General features: G+C 42.2%; 1 protein-coding gene across 1 annotated transcript in view; it reads right to left on the minus strand.

The window, feature by feature from the left end:
* The window catches only part of LOC112237507 (transcription initiation factor TFIID subunit 4-like), a 117,404-nt gene extending 98,681 nt beyond the window's left edge, over positions 1-18,723 (minus strand). The window contains exons 1-2 of the mRNA XM_042321192.1: positions 17,402-18,723; positions 9,556-9,722 (exon numbers count right to left, since the gene is read on the minus strand). Coding sequence (XP_042177126.1) covers positions 9,556-9,722; positions 17,402-18,704 — 1,470 coding nt within the window. The 5' untranslated portion in view covers positions 18,705-18,723. The remainder of the gene's footprint in view (positions 1-9,555; positions 9,723-17,401) is intronic.
* Positions 18,724-19,373: the final 650 nt, after the last annotated feature.

Consider the following 19,373-nt stretch of genomic DNA (forward strand, 5'->3'; position numbering starts at 1 on the left):
AACACAGTACCATGCTGGTGGGAGGGCTGGGAACCATGTAACACAGTACCATGCTGGTGGGAGGGCTGGGAACCATGTAACACAGTACCATGCTGGTGGGAGGGCTTGGTACTAACTAAGACAGTACCATGCTGGTGGGAGGGCTGGGCACCATGTAACACAGTACCATGCTGGTGGGAGGGCTTGGTACTAACTAACACAGTACCATGCTGGTGGTAGGGCTGGGTACTAACTAACACAGTACCATGCTGGTGGGAGGGCTGGGTACCATGTAACACAGCACCATGCTGGTGGGAGGGCTGGGAACCATGTAACACAGTACCATGCTGGTGGGAGGGCTGGGAACCATGTAACACAGTACCATGCTGGTGGGAGGGCTGGGTACCATGTAACACAGCACCATGCTGGTGGGAGGGCTGGGAACCATGTAACACAGTACCATGCTGGTGGGAGGGCTGGGAACCATGTAACACAGTACCATGCTGGTGGGAGGGTTGGTACTAACTAACACAGTACCATGCTGGTGGGAGGGCTGGGCACTAAGTAACATAGTACCATGCTGGTGGGAGGGCTGGGCACCATGTAACACAGTACCCACTGGTGGGAGGACTGGGCACTAAGTAACACAGTACCATGCTGGTGGGAGGGTTGGGCACTAAGTAACACAGTACCATGCTGGTGGGAGGGCTGGGAACCATGTAACACAGCACCATGCTGGTGGGAGGGCTGGGTACTAAGTAACACAGTACCATGCTGGTGGGGGGCTGGGTACTAAGTAACACAGTACCATGCTGGTGGGAGGGCTGGGCACTAACTAACACAGTACCATGCTGGTGGGAGGGCTGGGTACCATGTAACACAGTACCATGCTGGTGGGAGGGCTGGGCAATAACTAACACAGTACCATGCTGGTGGGACGGCTGGGCACCATGTAACACAGTACCATGCAGGTGGGAGGGTTTGGTACTAACTAACACAGTACCATGCTGGTGGGAGGGCTGGGCACTAAGTAACACAGTACCATGCTGGTGGGAGGGCTGGGTACTTACTAACACAGTACCATGCTGGTGGGAGGGCTGGGTACTTACTAACACAGTACCATGCTGGTGGGAGGGCTGGGTACTAACTAACACACTGGTTCCCCATGGCGCTACGGGCACATAGCCCAATCTGCCAGCCTGAACCAGGCTTGACATCAGGAGGGGGGAGAATATATATATATATAGATTAAAGGTCGACCGATTATGATTTTTCAACACCGATACCGATTATTGGAGGACCAAAAAAAACTGATACCAATTAATCGGACGTTTTTTATACATATATTTGTAATAATGACAATTACAACAATACTGAATGAACACTTATTTTAACTTAATATAATACATCAATAAAATCAACTAGTCTCAAATATATAATGAAACATGTTCAATTTGGTTTAAATAATGCAAAAAAGTGTTGGAGAACAAAGTAAAAGTGCAATATTTGCCATGTAACAAAAGCTAACGTTTAAGTTCCTTGCTCAGAACATGAGAACGTATGAAAGCTGGTGGTTCCTTTTAACATGAGTCTTCAATATTCCCAGGTAAGAAGTTTTAGGTTGTAGTTATTATAGGAATTATAGGACTATTTCTCTCTATACCATTTGTATTTCATATACCTTGAACTATTGAATGTTATTGCCAGCCTAATCTCGGGAGTTGATAGGCTTGAAGTCATAAACAGCGCAATGCTTGAAGCACAGCGAAGAGCTGCTGGCAAATGCACGAAAGTACTGTTTGAATAAATGCTTACGAGCCTGCTGCTGCCTACCACCGCTCAGTCAGACTGCTCTATCAAGTATCAAATCATAGACTTAATTATAATATAATAACACACAGAAATACGAGACTTCGGTCATTAATATGGTCAAATCCGGAAACTATCATTTCGAAAACAAAACGTTTATTCTTTCAGTGAAATACGGAACCATTCCGTATTTTATCTAACGGGTGGCATCCCTAAGTCAAAATATTGCTGTTACATTGCACAACCTTCAATGTTATGACATAATTATGTACAAGTCTGGCAAATTAATTACGGTCTTTGTTAAGAAGAAATGGTCTTCACACAGTTCCCAACGAGCCAGGCAGCCCAAACGGCTGCATATCTCCTGACTCTGCTTGCACAGAACGCAAGAGAAGTGACACAATTTCCCTTGTTAAAATAATTTCATGTTAGCAGGCAATATTAACGAAATATGCATGTTTAAAAATATATACTTGTGTATTGATTTTAAGAAAGGCATTGATGTTTATGGTTAGGTACACATTGGTGCAACAACAGTGCTTTTTTCGCGAATGCGCTTCTTAAATCATCACCCGTTTGGCAAAGTAGGCTGTGGTTCAATGATAAATTAACAGGCACCGCATCGATTATATGCGATGCAGGACAAGCTGGATAAACTAGTAATATCATCAACCACGTGTAGTTAACTAGTGATTATGTCAAATTTGATTGTCTTTTATAAGATAAGTTTAATGCTAGCTAGCAACTTACCTTGGCTCCTTGCTGCACTCACGTAACAGGTAGTCAGCCTGCCACGCAGTCTCCTCGTGGAGTGCAATGTAATTGGCCATAATCGGTGTCCAAAAATGACGATTACCGATTGTTATGAAAACTTGAAATCGTCCCTAATTAATTGGCCATTCCGATTAATCGGTCAACCTCTAATATATACATATATACACAAAAATAAAGGGAACACTTAAACAGCACAATGTAACTCCAAGTCAATCACACTTCTGTGAAACTGTCCACTTAGGAAGCAACACTGATTGACAATACATTTCACATGCTGTTGTGCAAATGGAATAGACAACAGGTGGAAATTATAGGCAATTAGCAAGACACCCCTAATATAAAGGAGTGGTTCTGCAGGTGGGGACCACAGACCACTTCTCAGTTCCTATGCTTCCTGGCTGATGTTTTGGTAACTTTTGAATGCTGGCGGTGCTTTCACTCTAGTGGTAGCATGAGACGAAGTCTATACAACCCACACAAGTGGCTCAGGTAGTGCAGCTCATCCAGGATGGCACATCAATGCGAGCTGTGGCAAGAAGGTTTGCTGTGTCTGTCAGCGTAGTGTCCAGAACATGGAGGAGCTACCAGGAGACAGGCCAGTACATCAGGAGACATGGAGGAGGCCGTAGGAGGGCAACAACCCAGCAGCAGGACCGCTACCTCCGCCTTTGTGCAAGGAGGAGCAGGAGGAGCACTGCCAGAGCCCTGCAAAACGACCTCCAGCAGGCCACAAATGTGCATGTGTCTGCTCAAACGGTCAGAAACAGACTCCATGAGGGTGGTATGAGGGCCCGACGTCCACAGGTGGGGGTTGTGCTTACAGCCCAACACCGTGCAGGACGTTTGGCATTTGCCAGAGAACACCAAGATTGGCAAATTCGCCACTGGCGCCCTGTGCTCTTCAAAGATGAAAGTAGGTTCACACTGAGCACATGTGACAGATGTGACAGAGTCTGGAGACGCCGTGGAGAACGTTCTGCTGCCTGCAACATCCTCCAGCATGGTGTGGGGTGGCATTTCTTTGGTGGGCCGCACAGCCCTCCATGTGCTCGCCAGAGGTAGCCTGACTGCCATTAGGTACCGAGATGAGATCCTCAGACCCCTTGTGAGACCATATGCTGGTGCGGTTAGCCCTGGGTTCCTCCTAATGCAAGACAATGCTAGACCTCATGTGGCTGGAGTGTGTCAGCAGTTCCTGCAAGAGGAAGGCATTGATGCTATGGACTGGCCCGCCCGTTCCCCAGACCTGAATCCAATTGAGCACATCTGGGACATCATGTCTCGCTCCATCCACCAACGCCACGTTGCACCACAGACTGTCCAGGAGTTGGCACACTACTGAGCCTAATTTTGACTTGTTTTAAGGGCATTACATCAATGTTGGACCAGCCTGTAGTGTGGTTTTCAATTTTAATTTTGAGTGTGACTCCAAATCCAGACCTCCATGGGTTGATAAATTTGATTTCCATTGATAATTTTTTGTGGGATTTTGTTGTCAGCACATTCAACTATGTAAAGAAAAAAGTATTTAAAAATAATATTTCATTCAGTCAGATCTAGGATGTGTTATTTTAGTGTTCCCTTTATTTTTTTGAGCAGTGTATATATAAATATCACACACACACACAGACACACACAGCCGAGAGAGGGGAAATGTGAGACGGGGAAGGGGGGAATGAAGGAGGAAATGAAGAGGGGAAAGGGGTTAGATGAAGAGGGCTCCTCCCTCCGAGTCTCTCCTTAGCAGAACGTTTTGTGGGCTCAAAGAATGTGCAGTTAGGTGGGAAGAGAATAGGGCTCACGAGGGGGGAAGAGCAGGGGAGTGCATCACCCCACCAGCCATACCTTCATAACACATATCTCATTCACCAGCTAAAGCGTTGTTTGCTTTTTAAACCAATCAGGCAGTTGGATGATGAATGATTTAACACTTGTCGAAGGAAGGAGCTCAGCTCGGAATGCCTTCCGTTTTCCCTCACGGTCACAGGAGAGACAGACAGCCTGACAGAGAGGAGAGGAGCACCGGGAATAAATCCCATTCCCTTTCATATTCCAGCTCATGTTTTCATGTGTTGATGTTTATGTCAATGCTGGCAGCTCACTAATCTGCTATCAGTGACAGTGTTGAACCTTCGATTCACTCTGAACCTAAATCACTATAACAACCAACTCTGCAATACCTTGTTACAGTGTTTATCTCAGGATGAGCAGGTAGGAAGAAGGATAACAAGTTCAGCAACTCAACTCGTCTTAATTTCTACAGCTCATGTGAAAATAAGTCTGAGCCTACTGGTACCAGTGTATAGTGGTGCTGAGTCCTCCAGTAACAAACACGTACTTAGGCTATTACAATGCAATTACCATTTACATTGTAACGTATATATTTTTTATAAATCTAGAATTGTATAATTTTACAAATGATTAACAATCTATTGACTTGCAATCACACAGAATTAGAGGCTAAATACTGGCATAATGACACCCAATGGTAATCAAAGGAAGTGCAATGCATTTTTGTTCAGCTGAAGTGTGCAAGTCAAAGAAATGCTGCACCCTGGTGGTATTTATATGTTATTGTCTGCAGGAACCAGACAGGATATTTATTTTATTTTTATTTCATCTTTATTTAACCAGGTAGGTGACGAATATGAAGCAAGGTCCAGCCAACAAAGAGCATACAGGTCCCAGTGGTGGGTAGTACAGTGGGGCAAAAAAGTATTTAGTCAGCCACCAATTGTGCAAGTTCTCCCACTTAAAAAGATGAGAGAGGCCTGTAATTTTCATCATAGGTACACTTCAACTATGACAGACAAAATGAGGAAAAAAAATCCAGAAAATCACATTTAATGAATTTATTTGCAAATTATGGTGGAAAATAAGTATTTGGTCAATATCAAAAGTTTATCTCAATACTTTGTTGGCAATGACAGAGGTCAAACGTTTTCTGTAAGTCTTCACAAGGTTTTCACACACTGTTACTTGTATTTTGTCCCATTCCTCCATGCAGATCTCCTCTAGAGCAGTGATGTTTTGGGGCTGTTGCTGGGCAACATGGACTTTCAACTCCCTCCAAAGATTTTCTATGGGGTTGAGATCTGGAGACTGGCTAGGCCACATCAGGACCTTGAAATGCTTCTTACGAAGCCACTCCTTCGTTGCCGGGGCGGTGTGTTTGGGATTATTGTCATGCTGAAAGACCCAGCCACGTTTCATCTTCAATGCCCTTGCTGATGGAAGGAGGTTTTCACTCAAAATCTCACGATACATGGCACCATTCATTCTTTCCTTTACACGGATCAGTCGTCCTGGTCCCTTTGCAGAAAAACAGCCCCAAGGCATGATGTTTCCACCCCCATGATTCACAGTAGGTTTGGTGTTCTTTGGATTTGCATTCAGAATGCTGACATAGATTTACATGATGAAGTGCCCATCCAAGAAGGCTCAAGGTCATTGGCCACAGATAAAATTACGTCAAATCACGTTATATTGTATCTACCGTAGCTTTGATTGGACTGATCATGTCAAAATCATACTTTCAAAATCTTAGCTAGCAAGCTAGACAAGCAGTCATCATCATGAATCACATCGACAATCTACTGGCAAATCCTTTTCAATCATTGTCATATGAAGAGGAATTATAGATCAAATGTATCAGTGCTTATCGGCCATTGGACATAAACATTACACAACAAGTTAGAAATCGCAAATTCAACAATGAGTGGTTTGTAAGAAATCAGTGGATACCTGCAAGTGTCTAATTTGTGGTCCAAGTCTGGGTTTAAGGGTCTAATTTCCAAGATTAAAAAAATAAATATTCACACGCAATACCATGGGCCAGAAGAGGCTGAATACATTGGTCATGCTGTCAATTCAGCAGCATGACTTCTGCCACGTTCAAAACAACTGGAAACTCGGAGCTGGGAAATCTCAAGACAACTGGGAACTCAGAAAAAAACGAGCTCAGACTGGGAAAATGTGTTTTCAACGGTCATCCAACTCGGAATTCCAAGTCGGGAAACTGGGTCTCTTTCTAGAGCTCCGACCTGAAGATCACTGACGTAATGATTCAACCTTGTTTTTTCCCCCAGAGTTCCCAGTTGTCTTAAAAGCACCATAAATCCAGAGAATGCCAGACTTTGATGACAAAGTTTTATGACAAAATTTGCCCACAAGAAGGACCGCTGCACCACCTTCCTGTTCAAGTGTTCAAGCACAACAATGGTGAGTCCAAAAATGTATTGTATGCTGCTGCATAAATTATGTAATATGACAGCGAGATATGTATACTGTAGCTAAGAAAGTAATACTAAGTGTATGTTGTGTAGTAAGCTGCTTGCAGACAGTGTGCCTCACCCTAATACATGTAGCCTATAGCCTGTCTTTGAGAAATATCCTTGAATATTGTAAAAGATTTCATTGTCTGCTTATATGCCCCCTTCAATTATCATACGGTTCTGACTTGGTGTACAGGGAGAATACTGTAAGAAAGGCCTATGTTCTTAATTCTGACGCTGTACATTTCAAAAGTGATGAACAAATAGTTATATTGACTATGGTCGTCTTAGCTCGCTCATTAATGTCTTAATCGAAATTACGGATTGCCTCTTATCCGCTTATCATTCCCTTATGCCATAGTTTGTACATCTCAATTGTCAGTAGAAACCACATTTGTTTATGCAAGTCAGCCATATCAGCTTCACTACCATTCAAAAGTTTGGGGTCAATTAGAAATGTCCTTGTTTTTAACTTCATGACTGATGTCTTGAGATGTTGCTTCAATATATCAATAAAATTTTCCATCCTCATGATGCCATCTATTTTGTGAATTGCACCAGTCCCTCCTGCAGCAAAGCACCCCCACAACAATGTGAATCAACGTGCTTCATGGTTGGGATGGTGTTCTTCAGCTTGCAAGCATCCCCCCTTTTCCTCCAAACATAACGATGGTCATTATGGCCAAACAGTTCTATTACCCGCAAAACACCAGTATCAACGTCAACAGTGACGAGGCGACTCTGGGATGCTGGCCTTCTAGGCAGAGTTCCTCTGTCCAGTGTCTCTGTTCTTTTGCCCATCTTAATATTTTATTTTTATTGGCCAGTCTAATATATGGCTTTTTCTTTGCAACTCTGCCTAGAAGGCCAGCATCCCGGAGTCGCCTCTTCACTGTTGACGTTGAGACTGGTGTTTTGCGGGTACTATTTAATGAAGCTGCCAGTTGAGGACTTGTGAGGCATCTGTTTCTCAAACTAGACACTCTAATGTACTTGACCTTTTGCTCAGTTGTGCACCGGGGCCTCCCACTCCTCTTTCTATTCTGGTTAGGGCCAGTTTGCGCTGTTCTGTGAAGGGAGTAGTACACAGTGTTGTACCCAATCTTCAGTTTCTTGGCAATTTCTCGCATGGAATAGCCTTCATTTCTCAGAACAAGAATAGACTGACGGTTTTCAGAAGAAAGTTATTTGTTTCTGGACATTTTGAGCCTGTAATCAAACTCACAAATGCTGATGCTCCAGATACTCAACTAGTCTAATGAAGGCCAGTTTTATTGCTTCTTTAATCAGCACAACAGTTTTCAGCTGTGCTAACATAATTGCAAAAGGGTTTTCTAATGATCAATTAGCCTTTTAAAATTATAAACTTGGATTAGCTAACACAATGTGCCATTGGAACACAGGAGTGATGGTTGCTGATAATGGGCCTCTGTAAACCTATGTAGATATTCCATTAAAAAGCTGCCGTTTCCAGCTACAATAGTCATTTACAAGATTAACAATGTCTACACTGTATTTCTGATCAATTTGATGTTATTTTAATGGACAGAAAAATAGCTTTTCTTTCAAGGACATTTCTAAGTGACCCCAAACTTTTGAACAGTAGTGTTTTTAAAATGGCAGGTAATGAGGCTGAATGAACTGTTTCGTTTCCCAGACAAGGCTCTGCTGATGGTGTAGCGGTGTTAAGGATTCATGGTGCTGAAAAGAAAGCTCTGCTGTTGGGACAGCTTTATGTGGGCCCTAACAGTTTGTGGGTACCATTTGTCACCATTGTAGTGCAATTCATATATTGTTTATTGTTTTGTAGTGGCTTTGCTGGCATGAAAAAAATGAATAAAATGAATTTGTCCCACCAGGATTTACATGCTAAAATCACCACTGCAATTAATAATGTTTCCACAGGTGATAATAAGCAAATTTCTATGAAATATTTAGCAGCTCTTTAAATTTGAAAATAGGAGACCCAGAAGAGTCATTAAAATAAGGATCTTAATCCAGATCTACTGCTCTATCAAAATAATACTATATAATTACACATAAAAACACAATACTAATGTAAAATATTTGGGTCAAATACAGACCAGTCTGGATAAAAGCTTGATTTTAAAAAAAGACCTGACAAATGTAACATGTCTAAACTGACATAATGTAAATCAGGTAGATTATATTTTGTTAACTAGTTTCAGATCACAGTTTACACTATACGCATACAAATACAATGTTGTTACTACAGCAATTACAGTTACCAGGACATAATGTAAAGTGTAACGACAACCATAAATCTCTTCCAATTGTCTCAGAGGCTTCAGTAATGTAAAGTGAGACTATAGAGAGACAGTTAGGTGGCGGCTATAACCACTTCATCTCTTTTGATATCCTCAGGGAATATGTCTGCATATATTTGACAGTCAAATTCTTTACTACTATACCTAATGGTAGAACCTAGCTACCTAGAGCAGCCCAGTGTGTAGATTAGTATTCTATGAAATAGATTACCTCTTCAACATCCTATGCAATACAGGCCTTTCCATCATAAGGAATATCAAATGATGAGTTTCCCAAAAGCCAGCGGCTATATACATTCAGCAACTGTTTTTTCCAATGTAATGAACTAAATCCATCTTTTTGAATTAATATATCCCTCTGTGTAACTGATTCACTGAACAACTAAGGGCATGTCACACTGTGGTAGTGACAGTGGGGTAGTAACTCTTACCTGTAGGGTAGTTGCTCTGAAGGTGGCCCCTGCAGTGGGGGTGGCAGGTCGGGGGGAGATGTTGTTCTGGGCCTGGGCCTGGGCCTGGGCTTGGGCCTGTGCCTGGGCAAGGGCCTGCTGTGGGACCATCACCAGCTGACCCATCTCAGTGCGCACCAACACCATTCCTAGAGTGCAGACAGAGCAATCACACACAATATACTCAGTCAAAGTCATTACACTGACATAAAAGGCACCTGGGCTGGCTGTCAATGAAATGCACCTATTACAGTCACATAGTGACCCTAGAAAGTGACAAGGAGACCAGTGACAAGGAGATCACGTTGGATTTATGAAACAGTAGAATCAATTCTGATGTTCATTCTGATTTCTTAATGCCATGTTCAATCTGCCCATGAGAGCAGTACATTCCATTTACATCAGCATCAAATAGAATGAGAAATGATAGAGCTTTTATTACACAGTGTATCTGTTACTGAACATAAATGCCTCAAACAGATTTCCATAAGCCTCCTCTAGATTACCTCAGAGAAAATGTAACTATATTATATTACAATGTTTTCACTAACACACAAATGCTACTTTAATCACTGAACATTTTGGGTAGGCTAATGGGTATGCTATAAGAGTAATGTCCAGACACAAGTAGGCCCTATGTGACTTAAAATGTGTAGATCTCTACGGAGAAACAACTGAAACTGCAACATACCAGCCTGCATCTCCCTGCTGGTTTGCCTCTGAAGCTAAGCAGGGTTGGTCCTGGTCAGTCCCTGGATGGGATACCAGATAGTGTTGGAGGGCCAGTAAGAGGCACTCTTTCCTCTGGTCTTAAAAATATCCCAATGCCCCAGGGCAGTGATTTGGGACGTTGCCCTGTGTAGGGTGCAGAATTTTGGATGGGATGTTAAACAGATGTCCTGACTCTCTGGCTGCGTTTACACAGGAAGCTCAATTCTGAAATGCTTTCCACTAATTGGTCTTTTGCCCAATCACATCAGATCCTTTCACATCAAATTCCTCTAAGGCAGGGTTCCCCAAACTCGGTCCTGGGGCCCCCCAGGTGCACGTTTTGGTTTTTGCCCTGATATTTTTAAAACCAGAGGAAAGAGTGCCTCTTACTGGCCCTCCAACACTATCTGGTATCCCATCCAGGGACTGACCAGGACCAACCCTGCTTAGCTTCAGAGGCAAACCAGCAGGGAGATGCAGGCTGGTATGTTGCAGTTTCAGTTGTTCCTCCGCAGAGATCTACACATTTTAAGTCACATAGGGCCTACTTGTGTCTGGACATTACTCTTATAGCATACCCATTAGCCTACCCAAAATGTTCAGTGATTAAAGTAGCTTTTGTGTGTTAGTGAAAACATTGTAGTATAATATAGTTACATTTTCTCTGAGTCTCTGAGTTAATCTAGAGGAGGCTTATGGAAATCTGTTTGAGGCGTTTATGTTCAGTAACAGATACACTGTGTAATAAAAGCTCTATCATCTGCATTGACACTTTTAGCACTAACTCTCTGGCACTCTACGCACACACACTGGACTCTATCCACACAATCATACATATTGTACCTACACCCCAACACACACACACACACACTACATAATTACAGCCTGAATTTAAAATACAGTAGATTCAATGTAGATATTTTGTTACTGGGCTACAAGCAATACCCCATCATTTCAAAGTGGATTTATGTTCCATTCCATTTTTCTAAATGTTACAAATTAATTAAAAATGAAAAGCTGAAATTTCTTGAGTCAATAAGTATTCAACCCCTTTGTTATAGCAAGCCTAAATAATTCTGGAGTAAAAATGTGCTTAAGAAGTCACATAATAAGTTGCATGGACTCGCTCTGTGTTCAATAATAGTGTTTAACATGATTTTTTATGACTACCTCATCTCTGTACCCATGCATACATTTATCTGTAAGTTCCCTCAGTCAAGCAGTGCATTTCAAACACAGATTCAACAAAGACCTGGGAGGTTTTCCAATGTCTCGCAAAGAAGGGCACCTATTGGTAGATGTGTAAAGATTTTTAAAAAGCAGACATTGAATATCCCTTTGAGCATGGTGAAGTTATTAACTACACTTTGGATGGTGTATCAATACACCCAGTCACAAAGATACAGGAGTCCTTCCTAACTGAGTTAATGGAGAGGAAGGAAACTGCTCAGGGATTTCACCATGAGGCCAAAGCAGACGTTAAAACAGTAAAAGTTGAATGGCTGTGATAGCAGAAAACTGAGGATGAACGAACAACATTGTAGTTACTCCGCAATACTAACCTAATTGACAGAGTGAAAATAAGGAAGCCTGTACATCAGAGGAGGCTGGTGGGAGGAGCTAAAAGAGGACAGGCTCATTGTAATGTCTAGAATTGAATAAATGGAATTGCGTCAAACATGTGGTTTCCATTTGGTTGTTGTGTTTGAACCCGTTGGAGACATGGAGACCTAATCATGCGCCACGCTGAGCACATATGCAGCACTCACAGTGGATTGTCTTCAGGCATGTATTGGTGAGATGAGATGCAATATGGTCTAGCGGTTGAGAAATGCTCATAAACTCATGAATTGCCAGACAGTGATGTGTTCTGGGCCAGGAATTCCCTGCACTCCATGAAACTTCTCTTCTCCATTGAACTGAGGTTAAAAGTATTCTGCATATCAGAATATATCATATCAGAGGTATGCATATTCTGCTATTTGTTTATTTTAAATGTGTAACTTTGAGAGCATTATATGACAGTGGCAAGTCTAATCTCCACTAGAGCTGGGCAATATGGACAAAAATCCATATTGCAATAAATTGCCTGAATTGAGGCAATAACGATACTAGTTTGATGGTTGTAGCCATCAATTGTCCCATTAACAATCACCCATATTAGTAAACTTATTTCATTTCAAACTTCACATTTCTCTAATATAGGCTACTTATCGTAATGAACAATATCAGCAAAATGCCTGCGATAAGTGATCAGTATTGTCGGTGTCGATCATTTTCATATTCTTATTCTCTACTGAGTCAAAGTTTTTGAGCAGCATTCTCTACTGAGTCAAAGTTTTTAAGCCAAGTTAATAAACAGATCACCGACCATTTCGAATCCCACCGTACCTTCTCCACTAGGCAATCTGGTTTCCGAGCTGGTCATGGGTGCACCTCAGCCACGCTCAAGGTCCTAAACGATATCATAACCGCCATCGATAAAAGACTACTGTGCAGCCGTCTTCATCGACCTGGCCAAGGCTTTTGACCTGGCCAAGGCTTTAGAGGTCTCAATCACCTCATTCTTATTGGCAGACTCAATAGACTCAATAGCCTTGGTTTCTCAAATGACTGCCTCACCTCATTCACCAACTACTTCTCAGATAGAGTTCTCTGGCAGTCTCTATGGGGGTGCCACAGGGTTCAATTCTCGGGCCGACTCCTTTGTCTGTATATATCAATGATGTCGCTCTTGCTGCTGGTGATTCTCTGATCCACTGCTTTTAACTGTTTTTAAATGCTAGGAAAACTAAGTGCATGCTCTTCAACCGATTGCTGCCCACACCCTCCCGCCCGACTAGCATCACTACTCTGGACGGTTCTGACCTAGAATATGTGGACAACTACAAATACCCAGGTGTCTTGCTAGACTGTAAACTCTCCTTCCAGACTCACATTAAGCATCTCCAATCCAAAATTAAATCTAGAATTGGCTTCCTATTTCGCAACAAAGCCTCCTTCACTCATGCCGCCAAACATATCCTCGTAAAAATGACCATCCTACCAATCCTTGACTTCGGCGATGTCATTTACAAAATAGCCCCCAACACTCTACTCAGCAAACTGGATGTAGTCTATCACAGTGCCATCCGTTTTATCACCAAAAGCCCCAAATACTACCCACCACTGCGACCTGTATGCTCTCATTGGCTGGCCCTCACTACGTATCCATCACCAAACCCACTGGCTCCAGGTCATCTATAAGTGTTTGCTAGGTAAAGCCCCGCCTTATCTCTGCTCACTGGTCACCATAGCAACACCCACCCATAGCACACACTCCGGCAGGTATATTGCACTGGTCATCCCCAAAGCCAACACTTCCTTTGGCCGTCTTTCCTTCCAGGTCTCTGTTGCCAAAGACTGGAGCCAATTGAAAAAAATCTCTGAAGCTGGAGTCTTATATCTCCCTCCCTAACTTTAAGCATCAGCTGTTTGAACAGCTTACTGATCACTGTACACAGCCAATCTGTAAATAGCACACCCAACTACCTCATCCCCATATTATTACTTACCCTCTTGTTCTTTTGCACCCAAGTATCTCTACTTGCACATTCATCATCTGCACATCTATCACTCCAGTATTAATGCTAAATTGTAATTATTGTACATAGACGTTTCTATTTTTATTTTATTTTGTGTTATTGACTGCACATTTGTTTATGTGTAACTCTGTGTTGTTTTTGTCGCACTGCTTTGCTTTATCTTGGCCAGGTCGCAGTTGTAAATGAGAACTTGTTCTCAACTGGCATACCTGGTTAAATAAAGGTGAAATTAAAAAAATATACAAAATAATGAGTGCATACAAAATGCATGAGTAGGCCTATCAATCTGCTGGGCCAACACAGTGATATTTTTTCTTGAAGAACTTGAGTTGCTCTTTCACGTGCCTCATGCAGCTCATTGTAACAACTTTGAGAGATGAATACCAATAGAGGAGATCATGTCTGGTGGTTTTTATGTCCTGCCATTTCATTAAACTTGCCCATTGGCAAAATACAGTGGGGCAAAAAAGTATTTAGTCAGCCACCAATTGTTCAAGTTCTCCCACTTAAAAAGATGAGGGAGGCCTGTAAATGTCATCATAGGTACACTTCAACTATGACAGACAAAATGAGAAGGAAAAAAATCCAGAAAATCACATTGTAGGATTTTTAATTAAATTATTTGCAAATTATGGTGGAAAATAAGTATTTGGTCACCTACAAACAAGCAAGATTTCTGGCTCTCACAGACCTGTAACTTCTTCTTTAAGAGGCTCCTCTGTCCTCCACTCGTTACCTGTATTAATGGCACCTGTTTGAACTTGTTATCAGTATAAAAGACACCTGTCCACAACCTCAAACAGTCACACTCCAAACTCCACTATGGCCAAGACAAAAGAGCTGTCAAAGGACACAAGAAACAAAATTGTAGACCTGCACCAGGCTGGGAAGAATGAATCTGCAATAGGTAAGCAGCTTGGTTTGAAGAAATCAACTGTGGGAACAATTATTAGGAAATGGAAGACATACAAGACCACTGATAATCTCCCTCGATCTGGGGCTCCATGCAAGATCTCACCCCGTGGGGTCAAAATGATCACAAGAACGGTGAGCAAAAATCCCAGAACCACACGGGGGGACCTAGTGAATGACCTGCAGAAAGCTGGGACCAAAGTAACAAAGCCTACCATCAGTAACACACTATGCTGCCAGGGACTAAAATCCTGCAGTGCCAGACGTGTTCCCCTGCTTAAGCCAGTACATGTCCAGGCCCGTCTGAAGTTTGCTAGAGAGCATTTGGATGATCCAGAAGAAGATTGGGAGAATGTCATATGGTCATATGAAACCAAAATATAACTTTTTGGGAAAACTCAACTCGTTGTGTTTGGAGGACAAAGAATGCTGAGTTGCAGCCAAAGAACACCATACCTACTGTGAAGCATGGGGGTGGAAACATTATGCTTTGGGGCTGTTTTTCTGCAAAGGGACCAGGACAACTGATCTGTGTAAAGGAAAGAATGAATGGGGCCATGTATCGTGAGATTTTGAGTGAAAACCTCCTTCCATCAGCAAGGGCATTGAAGATGAAACGTGGCTGGGTCTTTCAGCATGACAATGATCCCAAACACACCGCCCGAGCTACGAAGGAGTGGCTTCGTAAGAAGCATTTCAAGGTCCTGGAGTGGCCTAGCCAGTCTCCAGATCTCAACCCCATAGAAAATCTTTGGAGGGAGTTGAAAGTCCGTGTTGCCCAGCAACAGCCCCAAAACATCACTGCTCTAGAGGAGATCTGCATAGAGGAATGGGCCAAAATACCAGCAACAGTGTGTGAAAACCTTGTGAAGACTTAGAGAAAACGTTTGACCTCTGTCATTGCCAACAAAGGGTATATAACAAAGTATTGAGATAAACTTTTGATATTGACCAAATACTTATTTTCCACCATAATTTGCAAATAAATTCATTAAAAATCCTACAATGTGATTTTCTGGATTTTTTTTTTCTCATCTTGTCAGTCATAGTTGAAGTGTACCTATGATGAAACTTACAGGCCTCTCTCATCTTTTAAGTGGGAGAACTTGCACAATTGGTGGCTGACTAAATACTTTTTTGCCCCACTGTATGTACATGATTGTGATGTCAGAAAAATCATTTGATTGGGTGATATCAAACAGATGTGTTCTGTCATATTGTCAATGCCATTGAAATATACTGTATATAATATTCAGTATACCAGTAGGCATTTTTGTCACCATACCAACTGAGCAGCGAACATCTTGCTCACATGCAGTCTTGGTTGTGATCTTTGAGTTGTGTTGATAGTGGGTGTCATGAATCATGTAATAACTTTATTCCATTTAAGATATTTCTACGAACATTATACAGAATGAACCTAAAATCAATACAGATGTAAAGGATATGTTTTTATTTATTTATTTTTTACAACCAAATCTTATTTTTAAATGGAAATTGGATGTTGTAGGGTCCAGACAACTTTTTTTGTGATTTCACATGTTTGAGAAACTTACAGCCAACAACAAATCACTTTCTCATCTGTTTTGTGTAATATGGGGCCCCCGAAAAAGCATGAACAAAGGCTCCAGAAACAAGCAAATACGTCCTCTTAGAAAAAAAACTAAGCTCTCAGTATAGTGACGCAGTTCTTTAGATGCTGTACACAAATTGTCATTCCAAACTTTATCCGCAATGTTATATTCCCTTTTGCACAACTCAAGCTGTTTCCCCTATCCAGCTGTTCCATTCTCCATGTAGCCTGCTGCTACAGGTATCTGCCAAAATACAGGAAACACCAACTTAAAGCATTTTAATAGCACGTTGGGACACCACGAGACGCAAGAACAGCTTCAATGTGCCTTGGCATAGATTCTACAAGGGCCTGGAACTTCCTGTGTGTAAGAACCCATGCTTTCAGTACACTTTGTATCCATCATTTACTCAAGTGTTTCCTTTATTTTGGCAGTTACCTGTAAAATGGACAGAAATGTATCGCTCGAGCCACAACAAAGCATCTATAATGTTGCGGACAAAGTTCGGAATAAAATATCTAAAAGACCTGCATCACTATACTGACAAAAAAGGAAGCATTTGTTTTTGGAGCCTTTGTTCGTGTTTTTTCAGGGCCCCTATACTACACAACGAGAAGAAGAGATTTGCTGTTTGGGGCAAGTTTCTCAAAAACATATGAAATCACACAAAAGGTGTCTGGACCCTTCTATAAGATGACATTTACATCAGAAATAGAGATGTTGTTGTAAAAACAACTTCTCCTTTAATCTGTATAGAATTTACAGATGTAATCTGTATTGACAGGTGTTTTATCAAATGAATGCTACTTTGCCCAAAGCACATTCAGAATCTGCTGCGTCTTTGGGAATCTTCAGGAAGTGAACAGGGAAATGATGAAGGAACACATCACATGTCCAGGTAATGTTTTACATTAAAGTACACCATTGATGTAATGACAAAGCACAGGGCTCTCAAAAAGACCTGCCCAGTTTCATTGTTTTGATCGGAGCAGATTTCCCCTCTCTCTGATTTGAAGAGAAGAGCAATTCATCCTTCTAACACCTTACCCGGTGGGATGGTAAACCCAGGAGGCAGTTGAATGGTCGTCTGTGGTTGTTGGGGGGGTCTGACAATCAGTTGGGGGGCTACAGTCCTTTGAGCCGCTGGGACTCCCGGTCGAAGCAGAGGCTGTGTAGCTGTGGCCACAGCCGGTGACGCTGGCCTTACCATTCCAACAGTTGTTGTTTGTCCAACAACATTGACAGCAGGCTTTGCCATGACATGACTTGCAGTAGTCGCCGCTGCTATGTTGGAAACAGCAGAGGGAGAGGAAACAGAGTTTATTACGGAATTTACAACACCTAACGGACTGGACATGACTATTTTGGACTGTACGGGAGCGTCCGACTTCGCTTCAGAACCCTCTTTTTTGTGGTTCACTTGTGAAGCTGCTGCACAGGTGATCGGTCCTATCGCGCCTTGTTTAACCAAGGCCGAGACGGTAGTGCCATTTCCATTATGTGCAATGCTAGCTACAATGTGACTTGGTAGTCTTTGCAAAGCAATAGTAGGAGTCCCCTTATCCAGGGGAATCGCTGATTGAGTTGAAGAAATTCTGGAGTTAGATAAAGTGAAAATCGTCGTATTTACACAAGATGTAACGTCAACGGTCCGACTTGAGTTTGCTGCACTTGCACTGCTAGACACAGTGTTAACGTTATTAATCAACGCAGCAGTTCCCGCCGCAGGGGGATTATTCCTTGACGTTACCGCTCCTCCGCTACCGTTCAAACTCTGTATTCCCGCGGATGCACTCCGTAACGATGCAGTTATACGTTTTCTTGGATGATCGACAATGTCTGTTGATGTCTGACCTGAAGCCAGAGCGGAACCTCGGCTGGTGGTGGTGCTGCTGATGCTGTTGACAAGCGGAGAAGTTGCTACACCACCAAATGCAGGTAGTGTTGTGATAGATGATGTTCCATGTGATTGCAAACCGCTCTTGGTAGCGTTTACTCCAGTCCCTGAAGTGGTGGAAGCTTCCTCAAAGGACGGAATAGAACTCAGCGAAGAAGATGTAACAGTTTTCTCTAAGCTAATTTCTTTAGAGTTTATCTCCTGGTGCATCCCAGCTTTATGTTGTCCTTGTTGCTGCTGTACTAGTGTAGTACCCACTTGGGCTGTTAGCGTTTTCCCTAAGTGATGGTTTGCAGTGAATGTAGACCCAGCACCTCTGTTTTCCGACTGAGTATCTGCAGGGTTGCTTTGTCCAACAAGTTGTGACTCCAAAGAGCCCACTAAATCGCTCACAGCTTTTTCATCCACCTCAGAAAATAGCATATCTTCCAGTGGGTCGGAGGTGCTCGCCATCTTTGATCATAGATCGCTGTCTAAAAAAAGTGTAAATGAGTGAAATGCGCATGCGTGTTACTAGGCATTGTGGGAATTAATCTGACGTCAAAGAGCCAATATTTATGTTTGTTTTTTTCAAATTTCATTGATTAATAAATGTATTACTAAACAAAATACTGTAAGGAAATTGTTTAGCACGTTACATTTCAGCACGTAATAAAGTGGGAGTTCTCACAGAAACTCAGAAACCTCACATTTTATTATGGCAATGAAAATAGGCTTTAGTCTGGGAGAGTAGCATATGGTCCCAAGAAACATATTTTATTTGTCATAGAGATTTTATTTTGACACTTGCCACAGACACGACTGGAAATACTTAGTAGTTTCCGCACCAAAAAATTTCACCTTCACCTAATTTCACCTATCAAGGATTGTTGCTTCGGCTAGCTGTGGCTGGCTGGCTGCTGGTTTGTTAGAATTGCTGGAAGGACATTTTGTTAGATGAAGCAGATTGCAACTGCACCCTTGCATTTATTGCAGATTCCATTAAAATATATGATACATGTGTGGAAACTGCTTAATTAAACAAACGTTGTCTTTTTATGTATTTTATGCATACGGGGTGGGCGAGAGAGATGGGCGATAAGGTATCCAGTGGCAGCGATGGAAAATGTACATAAACTGTAG

This window comes from Oncorhynchus tshawytscha, linkage group LG04 (assembly GCF_018296145.1).
Source record: "Oncorhynchus tshawytscha isolate Ot180627B linkage group LG04, Otsh_v2.0, whole genome shotgun sequence".
Lineage (NCBI taxonomy): Eukaryota > Metazoa > Chordata > Actinopteri > Salmoniformes > Salmonidae > Oncorhynchus > Oncorhynchus tshawytscha.